The sequence below is a fragment of the Vespula vulgaris genome, chromosome 22 (genome assembly GCF_905475345.1).
Source record: "Vespula vulgaris chromosome 22, iyVesVulg1.1, whole genome shotgun sequence".
Lineage (NCBI taxonomy): Eukaryota > Metazoa > Arthropoda > Insecta > Hymenoptera > Vespidae > Vespula > Vespula vulgaris.
Window position 1 is genome coordinate 2291904 of NC_066607.1, and position 16637 is coordinate 2308540.

Consider the following 16637-nt stretch of genomic DNA (forward strand, 5'->3'; position numbering starts at 1 on the left):
TTCATAAAATATAGAACTTTAAAATTACACATCACGCGATCGTATATATATTTTCGTGCAATGCACTAGTCATGCGTTTCTCAATGTGTTGTGTTGTTTTTATCATATATACAACACACACGCACACACACACGTAACATATTTTACTTATAGTAACATATATATTAGTGTAGAAGATTAATCGCGTTTAAGATTAAATTGTATGTAATTGCATTTAATTGCATTTAATTGTATCCTTGAAGGTAAGTGTAAAAAATTGAAGAAAATGTTTGAATTTGTGTTAACATTTGTTTTATAATTTATGTTAAGAATATTGACATTTACTCTCATATATTGTTTTTACGTTACAAGTAAGTATGCATTATTACATAATTATTAGCTTAATTGACAAACAAAACATTGACAAAAAAATATGTTTATTCAAACGCATTACATGTTCGTAGATGAGTAATAAGTAGATAATTAATTTGATATTTATTACGAGAAGGCACTTTTTCCTTCTGCGCGTATCATATAGAATTATAGATAGTACAAGTGCTTGTTACTTTAAAAGAAATACCAAATTGTGTGTGTGGTTTATCTTTCCTGTAACAACACATTGTAAATAAAGTACTTTCATCCTGAGTAGTATATACATATTTTCGAATTATTAAAGTAGACTAGGCCTGCTATTGCAAAACTGCATAACCAATGCATTATTTTTCACAACGTATAAGTAAATTGATATTTGTATTTTCTTAACTATTTGAATATTTAACTTCCTATTACATTATTATCATTATTATTATCATCATCATAATTATCAATATAATCAAACAAATTGACACATTTATGAAGATTTTTTCTGTTTGCACAAGGTATATGTATGTTAAGTTCATGGGATATATGATTCATTATACAGAAATTGAAAATAAATATTCTGAAAATGATTTTATATATTCACGTAACAGAGGTTTCAATAAAATATAATGCAACATCACAGTCTGTGCTTCGAGTTCGAGCATCGATTTTACATTGTGGCAAGTTGTGTTCATTTCCTGAATAACCATAAATAAAGTTAATTACTACGGTCTTTATCTATTCTGTTCGGTAACAAATTCAGATGTGGTTTTTTATGTTACATCTAATTCCTTATAATTAATCTTATTTTAAATTATGATGAGGAAGATAACTATGATCACGTTTATACATTACTTTAAGGCAGAATTTATTATACGTAGAACTATACTTTGCAATGAATTGACTTTTTTGTGTTAATGTTGTGTAAAAAGAAATTGTACAATAAAAAATATTATCACTTTACATTGATACATATATATATATATATATATATATATATATATATATATATATATATACACATAAAATATATAATGTATAATAATCTTGTTAATACAAGAGTTTGCAATCTGACCAAAGAATAATATATAATTACGATTCCAATATCTATGGAAGTAGGGGATGATAAAATTATAATAAATATTTCGTCAACAATATTCATTCAATAAATATTGATTTAATTGATTTAATAAATTCATTAAATTTGTTAACAATAATTGCATTAAAAAATTTGTATCAAACATAGAAAGAACTATTTTATATTTATTGAAATAATGTTAAAAATTAATTCGATTCTAATCCCTCTAATTCACTTATAATTTAAAGAATGTTATTTGAGGTATTTTAAATGCATTGTAATGTTTGTTACATCTAATCTTGTACATAAATGCTATGGTAAATAATACGTAAATTATTCTGCAATAAAGAAATGTATAAATTTAATCTATAAAATTGAACGCACATACAGGGTTTCTGCAATAATTTCACAGGCTTGCAAGAAAATAAACATTTTGTTTTGCATTATTGTAGTCTTCTATCCTTCCAATGCCACATCTTTAAACTTGAACTCCATATATAACAAAGTATTTTAGTTTATTGATTTATTGCTAAGATTTGAATAGTTTTGATAGAATGTGGCACTAGATGGATTTGATAGCAAATATATGCAAAGCATTCATCATTTATCAATCACACAAAATATAGTGTAAAAGAAAATAGTTAATTAATTCATAAGTACAATTATGAACTATCACTGTTTGCACAGGCAAAATTTGTTAGTAAATTAAAGTTTATTTGTCACAAAAGTATAGTTATAAGAGAATTATATTGCTATCGATCCTAATATCAAATATATATTTGTTTTTTGTTTTATATTAGTAATAATAACAAATTAAACTTCTTACAATCACATGAAACTAGCCATGCTATATGTAGCTTGTTGATAGATATTATAAACATAAAATCTGTTAAATACTATATAAAATTTTATCAATTTATAAAAATAATAAATTAGAAATGAAATTTTTTTATCGAAATATTATCTTCTTACTTTTCAATTTTTTTTTTAATTTTTTTTTTTTTTATAAGTAATTTGACAGATGAACTTTAATTTACACAACAGAATTTTATATTATTTACGTATGTTGGCGGAATTAATTTGGTTTACATTCAGTGTTGAAACCTTTCTTAAAAATTAGCTGCAAAAAATTGGTAAACACATAAATAATAAATAATATTAATACTAGAAATCATTATTTTTTGTGCTAAAACATAAAGAAAAATGTTATAGCAATAATTGTTTCTATAAGTAGATTTTTTCCATTAAGTGCATCATGCACTACTAAAAATGGCAGTAATTTTAAATAACAAACATGTATCTAAACTATTTTAAAAATTAAGCTGTGCTTGATATTGATTAAGTATGATGTTAAATTTTTCTTAAAAAATATTTTGAATGTATCTATATATAGATAGTAGTATAGTGTAAATTATAATGATTATAATTTATTCACAGCTTTTTATCAATGCATTTTCCTTTGGAGGATTTATTTAATAAAACCTCTGTTTTATTTGTTTGATAGTCTATCAAATTATTGTGATGTACATGTAATTATTAAGCTACCAGCCCTGCATCTTTTGCCATGCTATAAAATGCACTGGATGAATTTCGAAGTAGCACCTCAGGGGAATCATATTCGATAATGAGTCCTTTGTCCAGTAGAATAACTCTGTAAAATATATCATTTATAAATTATTTATATACGAAATAATATACAACTAATAAGAACATGATACATACTTATCAGAGTCAAGAATTGTATTAAGCCTATGTGCTATTGTTAAAACTGTGCAATCCTTAAAATCTTCCCTAATTGTTCTTTGAATTAAATCATCAGTTTCTAAATCAACTGCAGCTGTTGCTTCATCTAATACAAGAACTTTGGTTTTACGAAGAAGGGCTCGTGCTAGACATATCAGTTGTCGTTGGCCCACACTGAGATTATCACCTCCTTCAGATACTTCATGCAGCAAACCATTGAATAAATCTAAAATGAAATATTAAAAAAAATATTGCATGGTTATGTATTAAATTTTTTCTATATATAATTTTAAGAATATATTTTGTTAATACTTTGCACAAAAGATTTAAGATGAGCACGTTCCAATGCTCTCCATACTTCATCGTCTGTATGTTGATCGAAAGGATCTAAATTCATTCTTAAAGTTCCCGAAAATAATACTGGATCTTGTGGTATTATTGTCAATTTAGTTCTAAGATCATGAAGACCTAAAGTAGCAATATCAATACCATCAATGATGATTTTTCCACTTGCTGCTTCAAGTATTCTAAATAAAGATAATGTTAAGGAAGATTTGCCAGCACCAGTTCTACCAACAATGCCGACTTTTTCTCCTCCCTTAACAGAAAATGTTAAACCATGGAGAATAAGATCTAATCCTTCTCTATAACGGACTTTGTAATCCTTAAATTCAACATGACCTTCTGCAGGCCACTCTTTGGGAGGAACATTCTCTGGATTTACCCAAGGTGCTTCTTGAGGAGTTTCACCATATTCTTTTATTCTCTCTACTGCTACAATATTTGTTTCTACGTCAGAAGTCATACGTACAAGCCAATTCAAAGTTTGTGTAATCTGAAAAAATATATAATTCAATTTTATCATATTTTTTATAACATATAACTTAATATATATGATAATTGTAATAACAAATTAAAAAGAAAAAGAAAAAAAGAAGACAAAAGAAGGAAAAAAAGAAAAAAGAAGAAAAAAGAAAAAAAAAGAAGAAAAACAGAAAAAAGAAGAAAAAAAAAAGAAAAAAATCGACAATGTTCTTTACATAAAAATAATCTTACCTGTAAAGCATAACTAACGGATAATCCGACAATACCCGCACTAATAGTATTTCTTCCTAATACAACAAATAATGCAGCAAAGAATATAATTAAATTTCCAACCATCTCCAAACGTATTGCAAGCCATCTATAATATTTATATCGTATATTAAATATATTATTACAATTGTCAATTTTAATTAAAATAATTAGTACACATTAAATATACATACCTATTTGCAATTATACCAGGATAATAACAAACTTGATTAAAATCTACTTTGCTTTCTGACTCTTGTATAAATCTGTCCTGGACACCAAATGCTCTAATTGTTTGAGCTCCTGGAAATTAAAATATATGTGTATATGTATAAATTTTCATTTTTATATATTTTTTTTATAATGAATATATTTAGTAGAAAACATTTGCATACCAGTTACAGATTCACTAAAATGTGAATATATGGGAGATCTTGATATAGATTCCAAACGTTTTAATTGTCGCGAAGTAGCGACATAGAAGCGCTGTATGAAGTAATAAATTAATCCTATTGGTATGATCACAGAAACAAATTCCGGAGTACTGAAGCTGATAACGAAGAGAGTTGCTATTACCTGTAATAGGAATATATACTTTAAAATAATTTAGTTAAATTTATACACTTTGTTTCTATAAAAACAAAAATAAGATATTTATTACTATATGTGATATAACAGCTATTGATTATGAAATATCATATATAAAAGCAATAAATTTAAATTATAATATATTATGTATATTATGGGGATAATTTATGATACTTGTAGCAACAAGAAAATAATTTCACATAAGACACATGCAGAATCTGATAAAATAAAACACCCATGTCTTTTGAGACACCTATAACATGGCAGAACACGATTGATAAATATATGCCATAGGTCCACCAACATGTACCTTAAACACAGTTATTATCCTTCTTACACACACTTACATACATACATAAATATATATATGTGTAATTGTAACACACATATGACACACGTGTATATATATATATATATATATATATATATATATATATTCAATATACAAATTCAAAACTGTGCCCTGTTATCCATTGTACATCACAGGAACACATCTAGTATATTCAATTTTCCATAATACATAGAAGTCACACAATAAGCATTTATGAAACGGACACAATTATACTTGTATAACTTTTACAAAGAATAAATATGCATATAAAACTACTGCGGTCGATCCATAAAATGCAAAATACAACAATTTAACAGCATATAAATTTCATTATTCACATTTTTATATTAATGAAAGTAATTATGGAATAATCGTATAAAATATATATCTTGTCAAAATTCAAATACCTGTATATATGTACTAGGGCTTTCAAATAAAAATATAATAAATAAGACATAAATATTGAACTTCTATTTCAAGATAGTGAAGAAGACTCTGCGAGTCACTGTTCAAGAAAATCTATATAAAAATAATATGAAACATTCAGAAGTTAATTTTTTGGATTCAGATCTCTTCCAAAAATTACCTCGAAAAGACAATAGATGCTATCAGAAATTTGTGGAGGAAGAGATGTATCCAGTACGTCGACATCTTTAGCAAACCTGGAGATAATACGACCAGTAGGTGTCGTATCAAAGAAGGTCAATGGAGCACGCATCACAGCACGCAGCATCATTATGTGCATCTGGCGAGCAGCCAGCCAGCAACCCAGCTGAGGTGCCAAATCGCAGAAAAAACTCGCCATCGCTACAACATCAGACATTGATAGCTTTCATTGTAACCATATTGCGGATGGTCAACAATTTTAAGGATCCAATGCTATATTACATAAACATAAGATTTTTTAAAAATTACAGGTGTATATTATTTTCAACAGATAGAACTTTATCAATTGTAATCATTGGATAGTGTTAATAGATTTTTATAATAATATCTTGAAACACAATATTTTGGAAAACTTTATAAGCCACATTATAGATAATGAATATGCAAGCAATGATTTGACATAAAATAAATATTCTTTTCTTTATAAGTTTTTAAACTGAAATTTGATCTATTTTGATTTTTGTTCGTCTCATGTTATGCGAGGGGGTGAAGTTTGCTGTGACATGCAAAGTATAATGAAAACATTTTTCAAAAACAGACCAATATATGTACAGATAATTCCCATTTTATGAATTTATATTTTACGAATAACAGCATTACATTTTTTTTTAATAATATAGTATTTAAGAAATATTTTCCTTTTTTAATTTAACATTATTAAAATTTTCAATGAGAAAAATAGATTGTTAAGAACAAAGAATATTTTTATTACATTGCCAGTATGGAAAATATATAAGTGTTCACAATATGAAAGAAAGATTGGAACAAATCAGTTCATAAAAATGGGAACTAGCTTTACTGAAGACTTAAAAAAAGACATTTCTAAAAAACAGTAAAAACAGTGCAAGCAAATATACAGTATTAAAAATATAACAAGCACAAGCATTACTACATTTAAATAAATACATTACTTGTATAATTGTGTCCATTACCTTAATTGCTACAATATTGCTAAAAAAATTACACATTTAAAATACAATACAATATTTTCTTTTTTAAACATATTGGCATATACAATCAGTTCAAGATGTGTCCCATGATATATTTACAAATGAGATATGAATATGAATTCGATTTTAGACATTTCTAAAATATCTGAATATTTTATGATAATACATGCATTTTTTCAATAACTTTTATATATAATCATAATCATATACGATTTCTTATATTTTATATGTACATACAGCGATAGTATTAAATAATTATTTTATTTAAATAATATTCATAACAAAATATATCTTCAATCATTAATATCAAATAAAAACGAAATTATTATGTATATTAATATGATGATTTATAAATATTACACCCCCAAAACAAAATATACATGAATGTAAGAAGTTTTCATTCAACTGATTTGTCCTAATGTAGAATCTAATAAAAAAAGCCATTACCCTTCAATGAAACTGACATCTTTAGTATATGAAAAATAATATCAAATTATCTGCAAGTTCCATACTGTTTTTCCATAAACAGATGTAAAATACATATATAAATATTACTAATTTTGTAAAACGATTTTGTATATATTTAGTAAGTTTTTTTATATGCTAATATAAAAGTAATTTTTTATGCGCACTTATACATATTAGCATGTAAAGCATTATGTTTCGAAATTGTTTGAAATAATTGAATATATTTTCTTGCAAAAAAATTTGCTGAATATGCATTTCAATTGTATAGGACAACTGATAAATTTTATCTAGCATGTATCCAATTTTTTTAATATATAATTAACAAGTAATTAATTTTATACATCTATGATATACTTATGTGATATAAAAAATATATATGTATTGTTATATAATTTTTGATATTGTTTTATAATATCAAAAATGACCTAGTTAATGGTTGCTCAAACAAACAAGAATTTAATTCAGTTTTCTAAACATGATATTATTAAGTGACTAAGTTTTGTTATAATCTAGTTATGCTGAATATTATGTAGTCTATATAAATATTATTTGTTTCTTTAATATAAAAAGAAAAACTAACAGAACCAAACATCAATGATCAACATGCAATGATATAAATTTACTGGCCTAATTTTAAGATATGTTTCAGAATTATTTTTTTGTAATTTAAAGCTGATGATGTGTGTGTAATAAGAAATTTCGACAACTGAACCCAAAAGTTGTCACTGAGTAATTTTAATAAAACTAAATACACGAAGTATAATAAAAGGTATGTAAAACATTAGAAAATATCGATTTCCATAGAAGCAATTGAAAGTAAAATAATAGCAATAAGAATACCAGTATACTTTATACTTAAGCTATAGGGAAATTTCAAGAATTGATTTTGAAATTAAATATTGATAAACTTTGAGAAAAAATGATAAGTCATGGAAAAAATGTTGCCCCAATTAGCACATTAAAATCAATAAGCAATTGCTTATAACAAGTCAACAACATAATATTGACTGATTAGAAATTTTCATTTATAATAATTTTTTAAGAATCAATATTTGTTAAACGTTGTAATTTCAACGTGAAAAATATCATACCCGAAAGAGACAAGAGATCCAAGAATGCAGTATGGCTGGTAGAATATTGTCAACAACATCGGTGTCTTTACCGAGTCGACTAAGAATGCGACCAGTTGGCGTTTGGTCAAAGAACGACATCGGGTTGTGAAGAACATGGCGCACTGTTTTCTGGAAGAGACACGTGGAAGCGATTACCATCCCCTTTGCCGCGAAAAACGCCATTCCAAGTACTGTCAGGCCTACAATGATTGGTGACAACTTTGGTAGATATTAAATTGGCGATTATACTAACATTTACGTCATTTCATAATCAATTTGATATGACAAAAAATGAACAACAGTTTTGATTACAGCGGATCACCTGCCCAATATAATGTGTAAGTTCCTCATTGCAATCACACATGAATAGAGGTGCATTACAAATGAAAAGAAAAAAATAGTATTATGCAGTTATAGTGAAAGCAATAAATAAATCATATAGCGTTCGAACAAAGCAGAAGAAACTAAGTATTACTCTATCAATAATTAAAAGCTACATAATCTGTTACTACATGTTCTATTAGTCCATTACATTTATGACAAAACAGTTATTAATGAAAAACCACAAAAACTTAAGATGTCAGTTTTCCTACATTTTGCTTTTATGAATTAATTACATTTGTACCCATTGGTGGACCATTATTCTTAGTAGTGATTTTTGAAGCAACATAGGTGTGTAATTTTTAACAAAATAAAAAGAACTTTATCTATTTTGTGAGATTAATTTGAAATCTCACATACCGACGCTAGACAAAATAACCAGGCCCTAATATTTGGTGGCAAAACGTTGTCTATTATATCAATGTCCTTTCCAAAACGATTTAATATTCTGCCAGATGGAGTAGTATCAAAGAATCCGACAGGTGATCGTAGTATGGCAAATAACAATTCTGAATGCAGCATTTTACTGCTCCTTAAACAGCCAATAACCAACGCCAGCTGTGCAAGCATCACAAAAGTCGCTGAAATTTAATTGGAACTTATTGCAACAAATGAATTGTGTGTATTTAATAAGTGCAATTATTATCGCGTATTTAAAATTCTTAATATAATTTTTTGTATACATTATAATCATTTAAATAACGTCAATTATATGTATACCAATTATGAAAGTAACGTCGCAGAATGTAGAAATATCTGCATGATTTTTGTCATATAATGAAAACAGAAGCCTTTATATACATTTTTTATGTTTAGAATGTTAAAGATTTAAACACCATTTTTGTTAATAATTTGGAAAGTGCAACATAAGTCTGTGCAACAAATTGTTGATATTATTGATAGTAGTATTTTAGTTGCAAAATAATTCCAAAATTAACTACAGGAACATAGTTTCTAACTAAAAAGAAACATAGAAATATAGATTTCCATAATTTGGTATGTACATCCATCTTTAGTTATGCAAGAATATTTTATATTTTTTAACACACAAATAGATGAAATTTGTTATTCAACTACTTCATGCTCATATTTAATATTAAGCTTCAAACATATATTCTATAAACATCTAAATTTTAATTTAAATTTCTCTATTCTATGTTATAAGAAATCGAAAATATTTTAAATAAAAGTATAAAAGAAGATACATGCAAAAATAGACTTAGTTAATAGATATCAATAATAACATATTTGTATTTAAACATATGCTACTAGAAAGCAGAAGTTTTATAATATAAGATCATTGTAAAAATGCTTTATTGACACAGCAAACCACACTCGCACTACCACTTAGAACTTAACATCTGATTAACATATATTTTCGAATAATGTGTGGCAATACGTTTTTAGAAATAATTTTGGAATAATTAACAAATAAAACCCTCTGTTATAAAAAGAGAAATATAATTTAATATAGTACTGATAAAATAAATTTTTTCTGAATGCATAACTTTCTTATTAGGTTGATATGGACATAAATATCCCCATAAAAATATGTAAAGGAACATGCCCTTTTTGTACAATAATACAATTACAAAACAGCACGAGTCAAGATTATAATTTGTTAGTGGCACAAACAAATAATCGGCTTCTGTATTTATAGTAATAATATATAAGATGACACAACATAAAAATGCTTACCTGAATAAAGTATACTTCCATGAAAATACTCAAATTTTACAGGAAATAAACGGAACTTTATCTGTTAACTTTAGAAAATAAAATACGGAGTTAATATAATTTTTGTAACATACCTTGTCCAAGACCAAGAGCTCCATATACTCCAAGATACATGTCTCGTCTTGCTTCATCATTTACGACTGTACCGTCTACAGAAGTCATATTGTCATTTGACCATGCACTCAGCCAAATATTTGATCCAATACTGAATGATTGGAAAACGGCATTCATAACTATTGTAGATATAGATAGGAACCATCCAATAGATTTTAAATAGTGAGAATACACTTTCCATTTTACCTAATTTAAAAATGAATTTTAAATTTCCGAATATCGAAGTATTTTTATTTATAATATATATTGAATGATTCTCTTACACTGCCAGTTTCAGCTTTCTCTACTTCAATTAATTTTTCACCTGTCTTTGGCTGTAATGGGCTTTTTTCTTTTATACTATTTCCAGTTATATAGTTCCCAGACTGTTGACTTTCTGTAGAATATTGCCTAGGTAGATGATAAAAAATGTTTATATAAATATAACTTTTATTCCATATAATTTAGTAATCACAAATCTATTATATAATTTCTTACCTTTTCAGAGAACCGTTTAATGATCTTCTATCAGTTATAGAGCCTGATTCACTTTGACTTTCCGAAATTCTTGATCTAGCACGTGTTAATTTTTCTTGTATTTCTTGTGTACCCATTTTTGATTCCAACTGCTGCTTAATTTCATGTAAATCTGCATCCGAACCATCATCAGTGTGCACTGTTCCAAATTTGTCAGGTCGATTTTACAATAATTAATATATTTTATCATCGAATAATATTAAAATGATAAAGGCATAACTAGAAGAAGCTAATTTAGGGTCAATTTATACTATATTTTAATATTACTTTACTTTACACTACTACACATTCAATGAAATGTTATCTTTTTAATAAAGGATTTAAAACGCTTATAGGTATAAATATTATTAATTAAAGTATTTATAAAATTTTTCATGCATTTTTTTTTGTTTTAATAATGTTATAGCAATACTATAATATATGCTGCAATCATGAATTTAATTCACACTTTTTAACAAATCAATTAGTGAATCTAAGCTACTACTCATGTGTAAAATACTTTTGTTTTTAATAAATAAATATTGAAGCCGAGTGCAACATAATATTTTAAGAATAGCATAAATAGGAGTAGAAAAAAATTCGTAATTACTTTTTCACTAACTTACGATTTCCAACTAAGACCCATGGAAAAATATAATTTTATATTAATGACCTATTTAAGCCATTAAAAATTATACGGAAATTGATACATACCTTCTTGTAAATGTTGCATTAGAAATTCAGCAAAAGCACCCCTTTTGTCCATAAGTTGTTTGTAAGTTCCACTTTCTGTTATTTCACCATCTTTAAGAACAAAGATATTGTCAACCTCAGGTAGATAGACAATGTCATGTGTAATGTGTACCCTTGTCTTTTTCTTCAACAGACCACTAGGGCCTACCACATTTTCAAAAATATGTTTTCCCACATGAGCATCTACAGCACTTAAAGGATCATCCAAGAAATATATATCTGATTCATTATAAACTGCTCTGGCTAAAGCAACTCTTTGTTTTTGACCTCCAGATAAATTTATACCCTTTTCACCAATTTCTGTTTGATCTCCTGCAGGTAACATTTGAAGATCTGGACCTAACATACATGCATCTATAACCCGATTATATAAAGCTTTGTTTAAAGGTTTTCCGAACAAAACGTTATCTTGCAAAGTTGCATTTTGTATCCAGGCTTGTTGAGAAACATATGCAATAGAACCCTATCAATACACACAATGAGTAAACAACATTTGTAATATTAAAATTACATTATTATTTAACAAAGTAATTTAAGTACTTACTTTTGTATTAACACGACCATTTAATTTTTCCATTTCTCCAAGAAAAGCTGATATTAAAGAACTCTTTCCAGATCCAACTGAACCAACTACTGCTACTAATTGGCCTTGTTCTATACTCATATTAATATTCTTTAAAATTGGTTTATCACTGTTTTCTATATCCCAAGTAAAACTACCATTCTCAATGATTAATGGATGTACTAAAAAGTCAAATCAAAATCATATTTCCCATAAATAAAATAAATGTTATAATATTTTACATTTGACCTACATTCAGATTGATCATGATGTACATTATTAGGATCAAGTTCCTCTGTATTCATGAAATTGTTAATACGTTTAATGGAAACATAAGCCTAAAAAAAGATATTATTAAAATTATAGTATTAATAAGTCATATTAAATATAATAACTTTTATTTTTCTATGTTGTAAGCTCATTTTGACATTACCTGAACTATATTACCTATCATCATTGGTAACATAGAAAGAGGAAATCTTAAAATATTGAATAAACTAAGTGAAACGAATGCAGTCTCACTATCCAAGACATTATTTTTGTCTATAAGTACATAAGTTGCAAAAGATACCAATGAAACCTAAAAATTTATGTTGCATTAATGTCCTTTCGTGAAAAAAAATGAAAAGTTAAAAAAAAGAATTCAATAAAATTTAATAAACCTTCCTGCAAAATATAAAATATTATAATTAACCTACCAAAAATGGCGCACAAGACCAAATAAAACTTGTTCCTGCATTTAGATATGCTGCTTCTTTTAATACTTGTATTTCTTTCCTTCTAATGTGTAGTATTTGTTCTTCAAAAGATGGTTCCCAAGCGTATAATTTCAATACTTTTATTCCATTAAGAACTTCATTCATTAATTTAACTCTCTCATCTTTGTCTTTCATTTGCCGAATTTGTAATGTTTTTACTTTATTTGCAATTAATGCATTTATAGGAATAAGAACAATCATAACAGCTAATCCAGCAAGTACTGCTGGACCTAATTTCTCCCATAAAAATGACAGTGCTAAAACAATTTGTAATGGTGCAGACCAAATCATATTTATGTATGCTGTCAAATCCATGAACCTTTGTGCATCAACAGACATCAGATTTACTATTTCACCAAGTGTTGATTCTTTTCTGGCAGAATTTGACATTCTCATTGCTTTTCTATAAATTGCTGTTATCAATGCAGTTCGTATACGTAATCCAACTAAAAACATGCGATGAAAATACTGTGATAACACTAGAGTTTGAAGTGTAGCTGTAATTAAGAGTAAAATTGCATAAAAATAGCCCTTCCACAATGGTTCACCACCACTTACAAATCTAATAAGTAATCTGTAAAAAAAAGAAAACAAAAATAATTATTATCTATCTAGAAGCAATCATAAATAATTACTTAGAAGATTTTAATTCTATTGTACTTACTTTAATAATTGTGGGCTAATAAAAGTCATAATATCTTGTATAAGTTTAAGTACTGCACCAAATAAAAAAGTGGCACCAAAAGCTTTACAAAGTGCTGGTAAAATAGAAGAAACTTTCTTCCTACGATCATTATCAAAATCAACTTGACCAGATGATTTTCTAAATGATGCTTTTGCATTTTGTACACTAAAAAAAAAATCCTATTTCAAATTCTTTTTAAAGATTATCAGAACATGTATTATTACAAAGCTTACCTAAAGTAAGACCAAATTAGCCTTGTTAGCCAAATAAATAAATAATTTATTATTGAATTACATGTGCTTACCTATATTTTATTGTATGTATCACCATTTAATATGTATATATACATGTACTACATACACAACTAAACATACTAAAATATAAAAAATATGTTTTTAGAAATAGTAAAACTTACTTATCTCCTTTTTTTGAAGTTTTACTCCAATGCCTACCAAATTTTGGAACAATTTCAGAAGCTGTATCTTCAGGATTCATAGACCATAAATCTGTAGATTCCAAAGGCTTTTTAAAACCTTTCCATGCCAGGGAATCAAACCATGCAAAAATAAGTCTTGATGGAAAAGATGAATTTTGTTCTGGGCATGGTCTTTCCACCTATAAATAACATCCATATTTATATGCTTTTGTCACAAGTATTATCGTATTTTATTTTTTCATAAATTTTTTGAGAAATTCAAATCTTACCAATGGATATTCCGAATATTTAGGCTCTGCATCAACAATGAAATTTAATAGGAACATTGATATTACTAAACTGTAATAGATCATATATGATACAAACAGGTACGTTGGTTCCTAAAAACAATATTTTATTTTATCTATATTTTTATAAGCTTATAAGAAAAAAAAAGAAAGAAAAAAAGAAAGAAAACCTACTTCATTTGAATGTTGCCTTAATAAACTTCTGAATTGCACAATTCCGCATAATACAAGCAAAAACCAAAAGAAAAATAGTAGTCCTGATGTACGCATTCCATACTTTTTATTATAGAATAGTAAAACTCCTGCTAGCATCTGAAATAAAAATATAATTGAATAATTGAAAATATGATATTTAGAATTTTGGTCCAAGTATTACTTATCCTTAGACTTTTTTAAAATAATGAAACCAAATATAAAAAAAAGCAAAAAAAAAAAGAAAGAAAGAAAAGAAAAAGAAATATAAAAAATAGAATATATTTTAAATAGATATATAAAGGTATTTGAAATAATATACTTACAAAACTAATGATCTTTATAAAGGGGGTATAGTAATCTACATTGTATACAGCCTCATAAGAACTTTTGTATATAGCTCTTCCTAAATCAACAATGGTAAGTACAATTAATGTTGTTGTAAGTACTTGTTTAGAAATATATAACCATGTATATGGAACATTTTTTCTTCTACTATTCAACAGATAATAAGCTTCCATAACAGAAAAAGCCCAAAGAAACACACATGGCACCCATATTAATACAGTTTTTTGAAAACATTCTGTCAAATCTGGATCATCTGTGTTCCATGATAAATCAGTATCCTAAAATATTAATTAACTTTAATTTGTGATTTTTCTGATCAATTATACATAACAAATATATAACTAAATTCTTTTAATTAAGTGTTATTAGAACAAACAAAAACTTCATTGTGATTTTACTTCAGAATATAAAGTTACTTTGAAATCTGTAATTTGTCTAAAATAATTGAAAGATAAATTAATGTATAATTGCTTGGGGGGATACCAAGAGATAAAAATGACATTGAAAACAAAGGTTATATAATCGTTCTTTGATTAATCAAAAATTTGTTCTTACTATATCATCTTTAAGAAAAAAAAAATAAAAAAAAATAAAATAAAAAATAAAAAAAAAATAATAAAATGCAATATTTTTTATCATTGTTTACGAATACATATTAATCTTTTATACTAAAAACAAATGTTTGAAATCTTGACTTTATCTATTATCTCATTTATTTTTTATGAACAAATAATTGAACCACTGGTGTCTGTCAGTCTATCGCGAACAAAGCTATTGTTCCAGAGGATAATGAAATATACGTATGTACAAATAAAAATATATAACTCGATGAAAAAGCTTACCCAAAATTTGGATCCGCAAAATTGATCCATAGTATGATTTTCCATATCGATACATTTAATCTTTCACTGATCTTTCCTTGTATATATGGTATGACTGTCTTCAAGGACCTAGTAAAAAGAATTTGTGGAATTATACGACACATGCTATTCGAGGCCAATACACCTCTTTTTCTTTCTCCCCCCCCCCTCTCTCTCTTTCTCATTCTCTCTAACTCTTCCCCTCTTTCCCGCCACCAACTCAGCATCCCATTATCCTCTTTTTGTTTTTCATCTTTTTTTTCCTCTTAGATAATATATAATTCACATCGTTCGTATCAGAGATAAAAAAAAAAAAGAAGAAAAAAGAACAAATATCACAGACACAGGCCTCACCTAAAACACGAGATGTAATTTATTATGCCCGTCTATGGCTACTTGGTAAATTAAAGTGGTAAATCAAATCTTTCTTCTTGGTTGATTGTTTGAATAAATCACAAAACTACGAATAACACTTGAAACGACATCCTCCATTAACGGGCAAACAGAGACTGCAAGAGATTGCGTTCAGGCTAACTGAACTCTGCGTCGAACCGTTGACTGAAATTTTAAAATGGCCAACAGATGGCTCCATTAATAAACTCAGTCACTGCAGAGGAATTTAACCAATGAGATGGTTCAGATGATGTCATTTGAAAGCGACATTGATTGTAACGTTTAAA

At 26.8% G+C, this 16637-nt stretch overlaps 1 protein-coding gene across 5 annotated transcripts; it reads right to left on the reverse strand.

Annotated features, from left to right (window-relative positions):
- Positions 1–399: 399 nt before the first annotated feature.
- LOC127071524 (multidrug resistance-associated protein 1) lies at positions 400–16506 on the reverse strand. 5 transcript variants are annotated; one of them, XM_051010877.1, is made up of 23 exons: positions 16312–16506; positions 15940–16047; positions 15076–15375; positions 14732–14869; positions 14540–14650; positions 14250–14449; positions 14068–14088; positions 13814–13999; positions 13090–13723; positions 12825–12971; positions 12645–12729; positions 12374–12573; positions 11791–12292; positions 11059–11236; positions 10845–10971; positions 10542–10767; positions 5740–5960; positions 4630–4810; positions 4429–4537; positions 4217–4343; positions 3473–3995; positions 3140–3386; positions 400–3068 (listed from the first exon to the last, which is right to left on the reverse strand). In XM_051010877.1, the coding sequence occupies exons 2-23, from the start codon at positions 15982–15984 to the stop codon at positions 2954–2956; spliced, it is 4623 nt and encodes a 1540-aa protein (XP_050866834.1). In that variant the 5' UTR covers positions 15985–16047; positions 16312–16506; the 3' UTR covers positions 400–2953. The 5 variants fall into 5 exon arrangements, with proteins under 5 accessions (XP_050866834.1, XP_050866832.1, XP_050866833.1 ...); XM_051010875.1 differs by lacking the exon at positions 5740–5960 and adding an exon at positions 8329–8549 and having other exon boundaries at positions 16312–16505; XM_051010876.1 differs by lacking the exon at positions 5740–5960 and adding an exon at positions 9091–9311 and having other exon boundaries at positions 16312–16505.
- Positions 16507–16637: the final 131 nt, after the last annotated feature.

What these genes read in the sequence shown, in the direction of transcription:
- LOC127071524 (XM_051010877.1), bottom strand. Translation starts at nt 15,984, where the DNA reads ATGGAAAATCATACTATGGATCAATTTTGCGGATCCAAATTTTGG. An exon ending in AATATTCGGAATATCCATTG is followed by an intron (nt 14,450 to 14,539) that starts GTAAGATTTGAA and finishes TGTTATTTATAG; the next exon opens with GTGGAAAGACCATGCCCAGA. An exon ending in AATGCAACATTTACAAGAAG is followed by an intron (nt 11,237 to 11,790) that starts GTATGTATCAAT and finishes AATTTGGAACAG; the next exon opens with TGCACACTGATGATGGTTCG.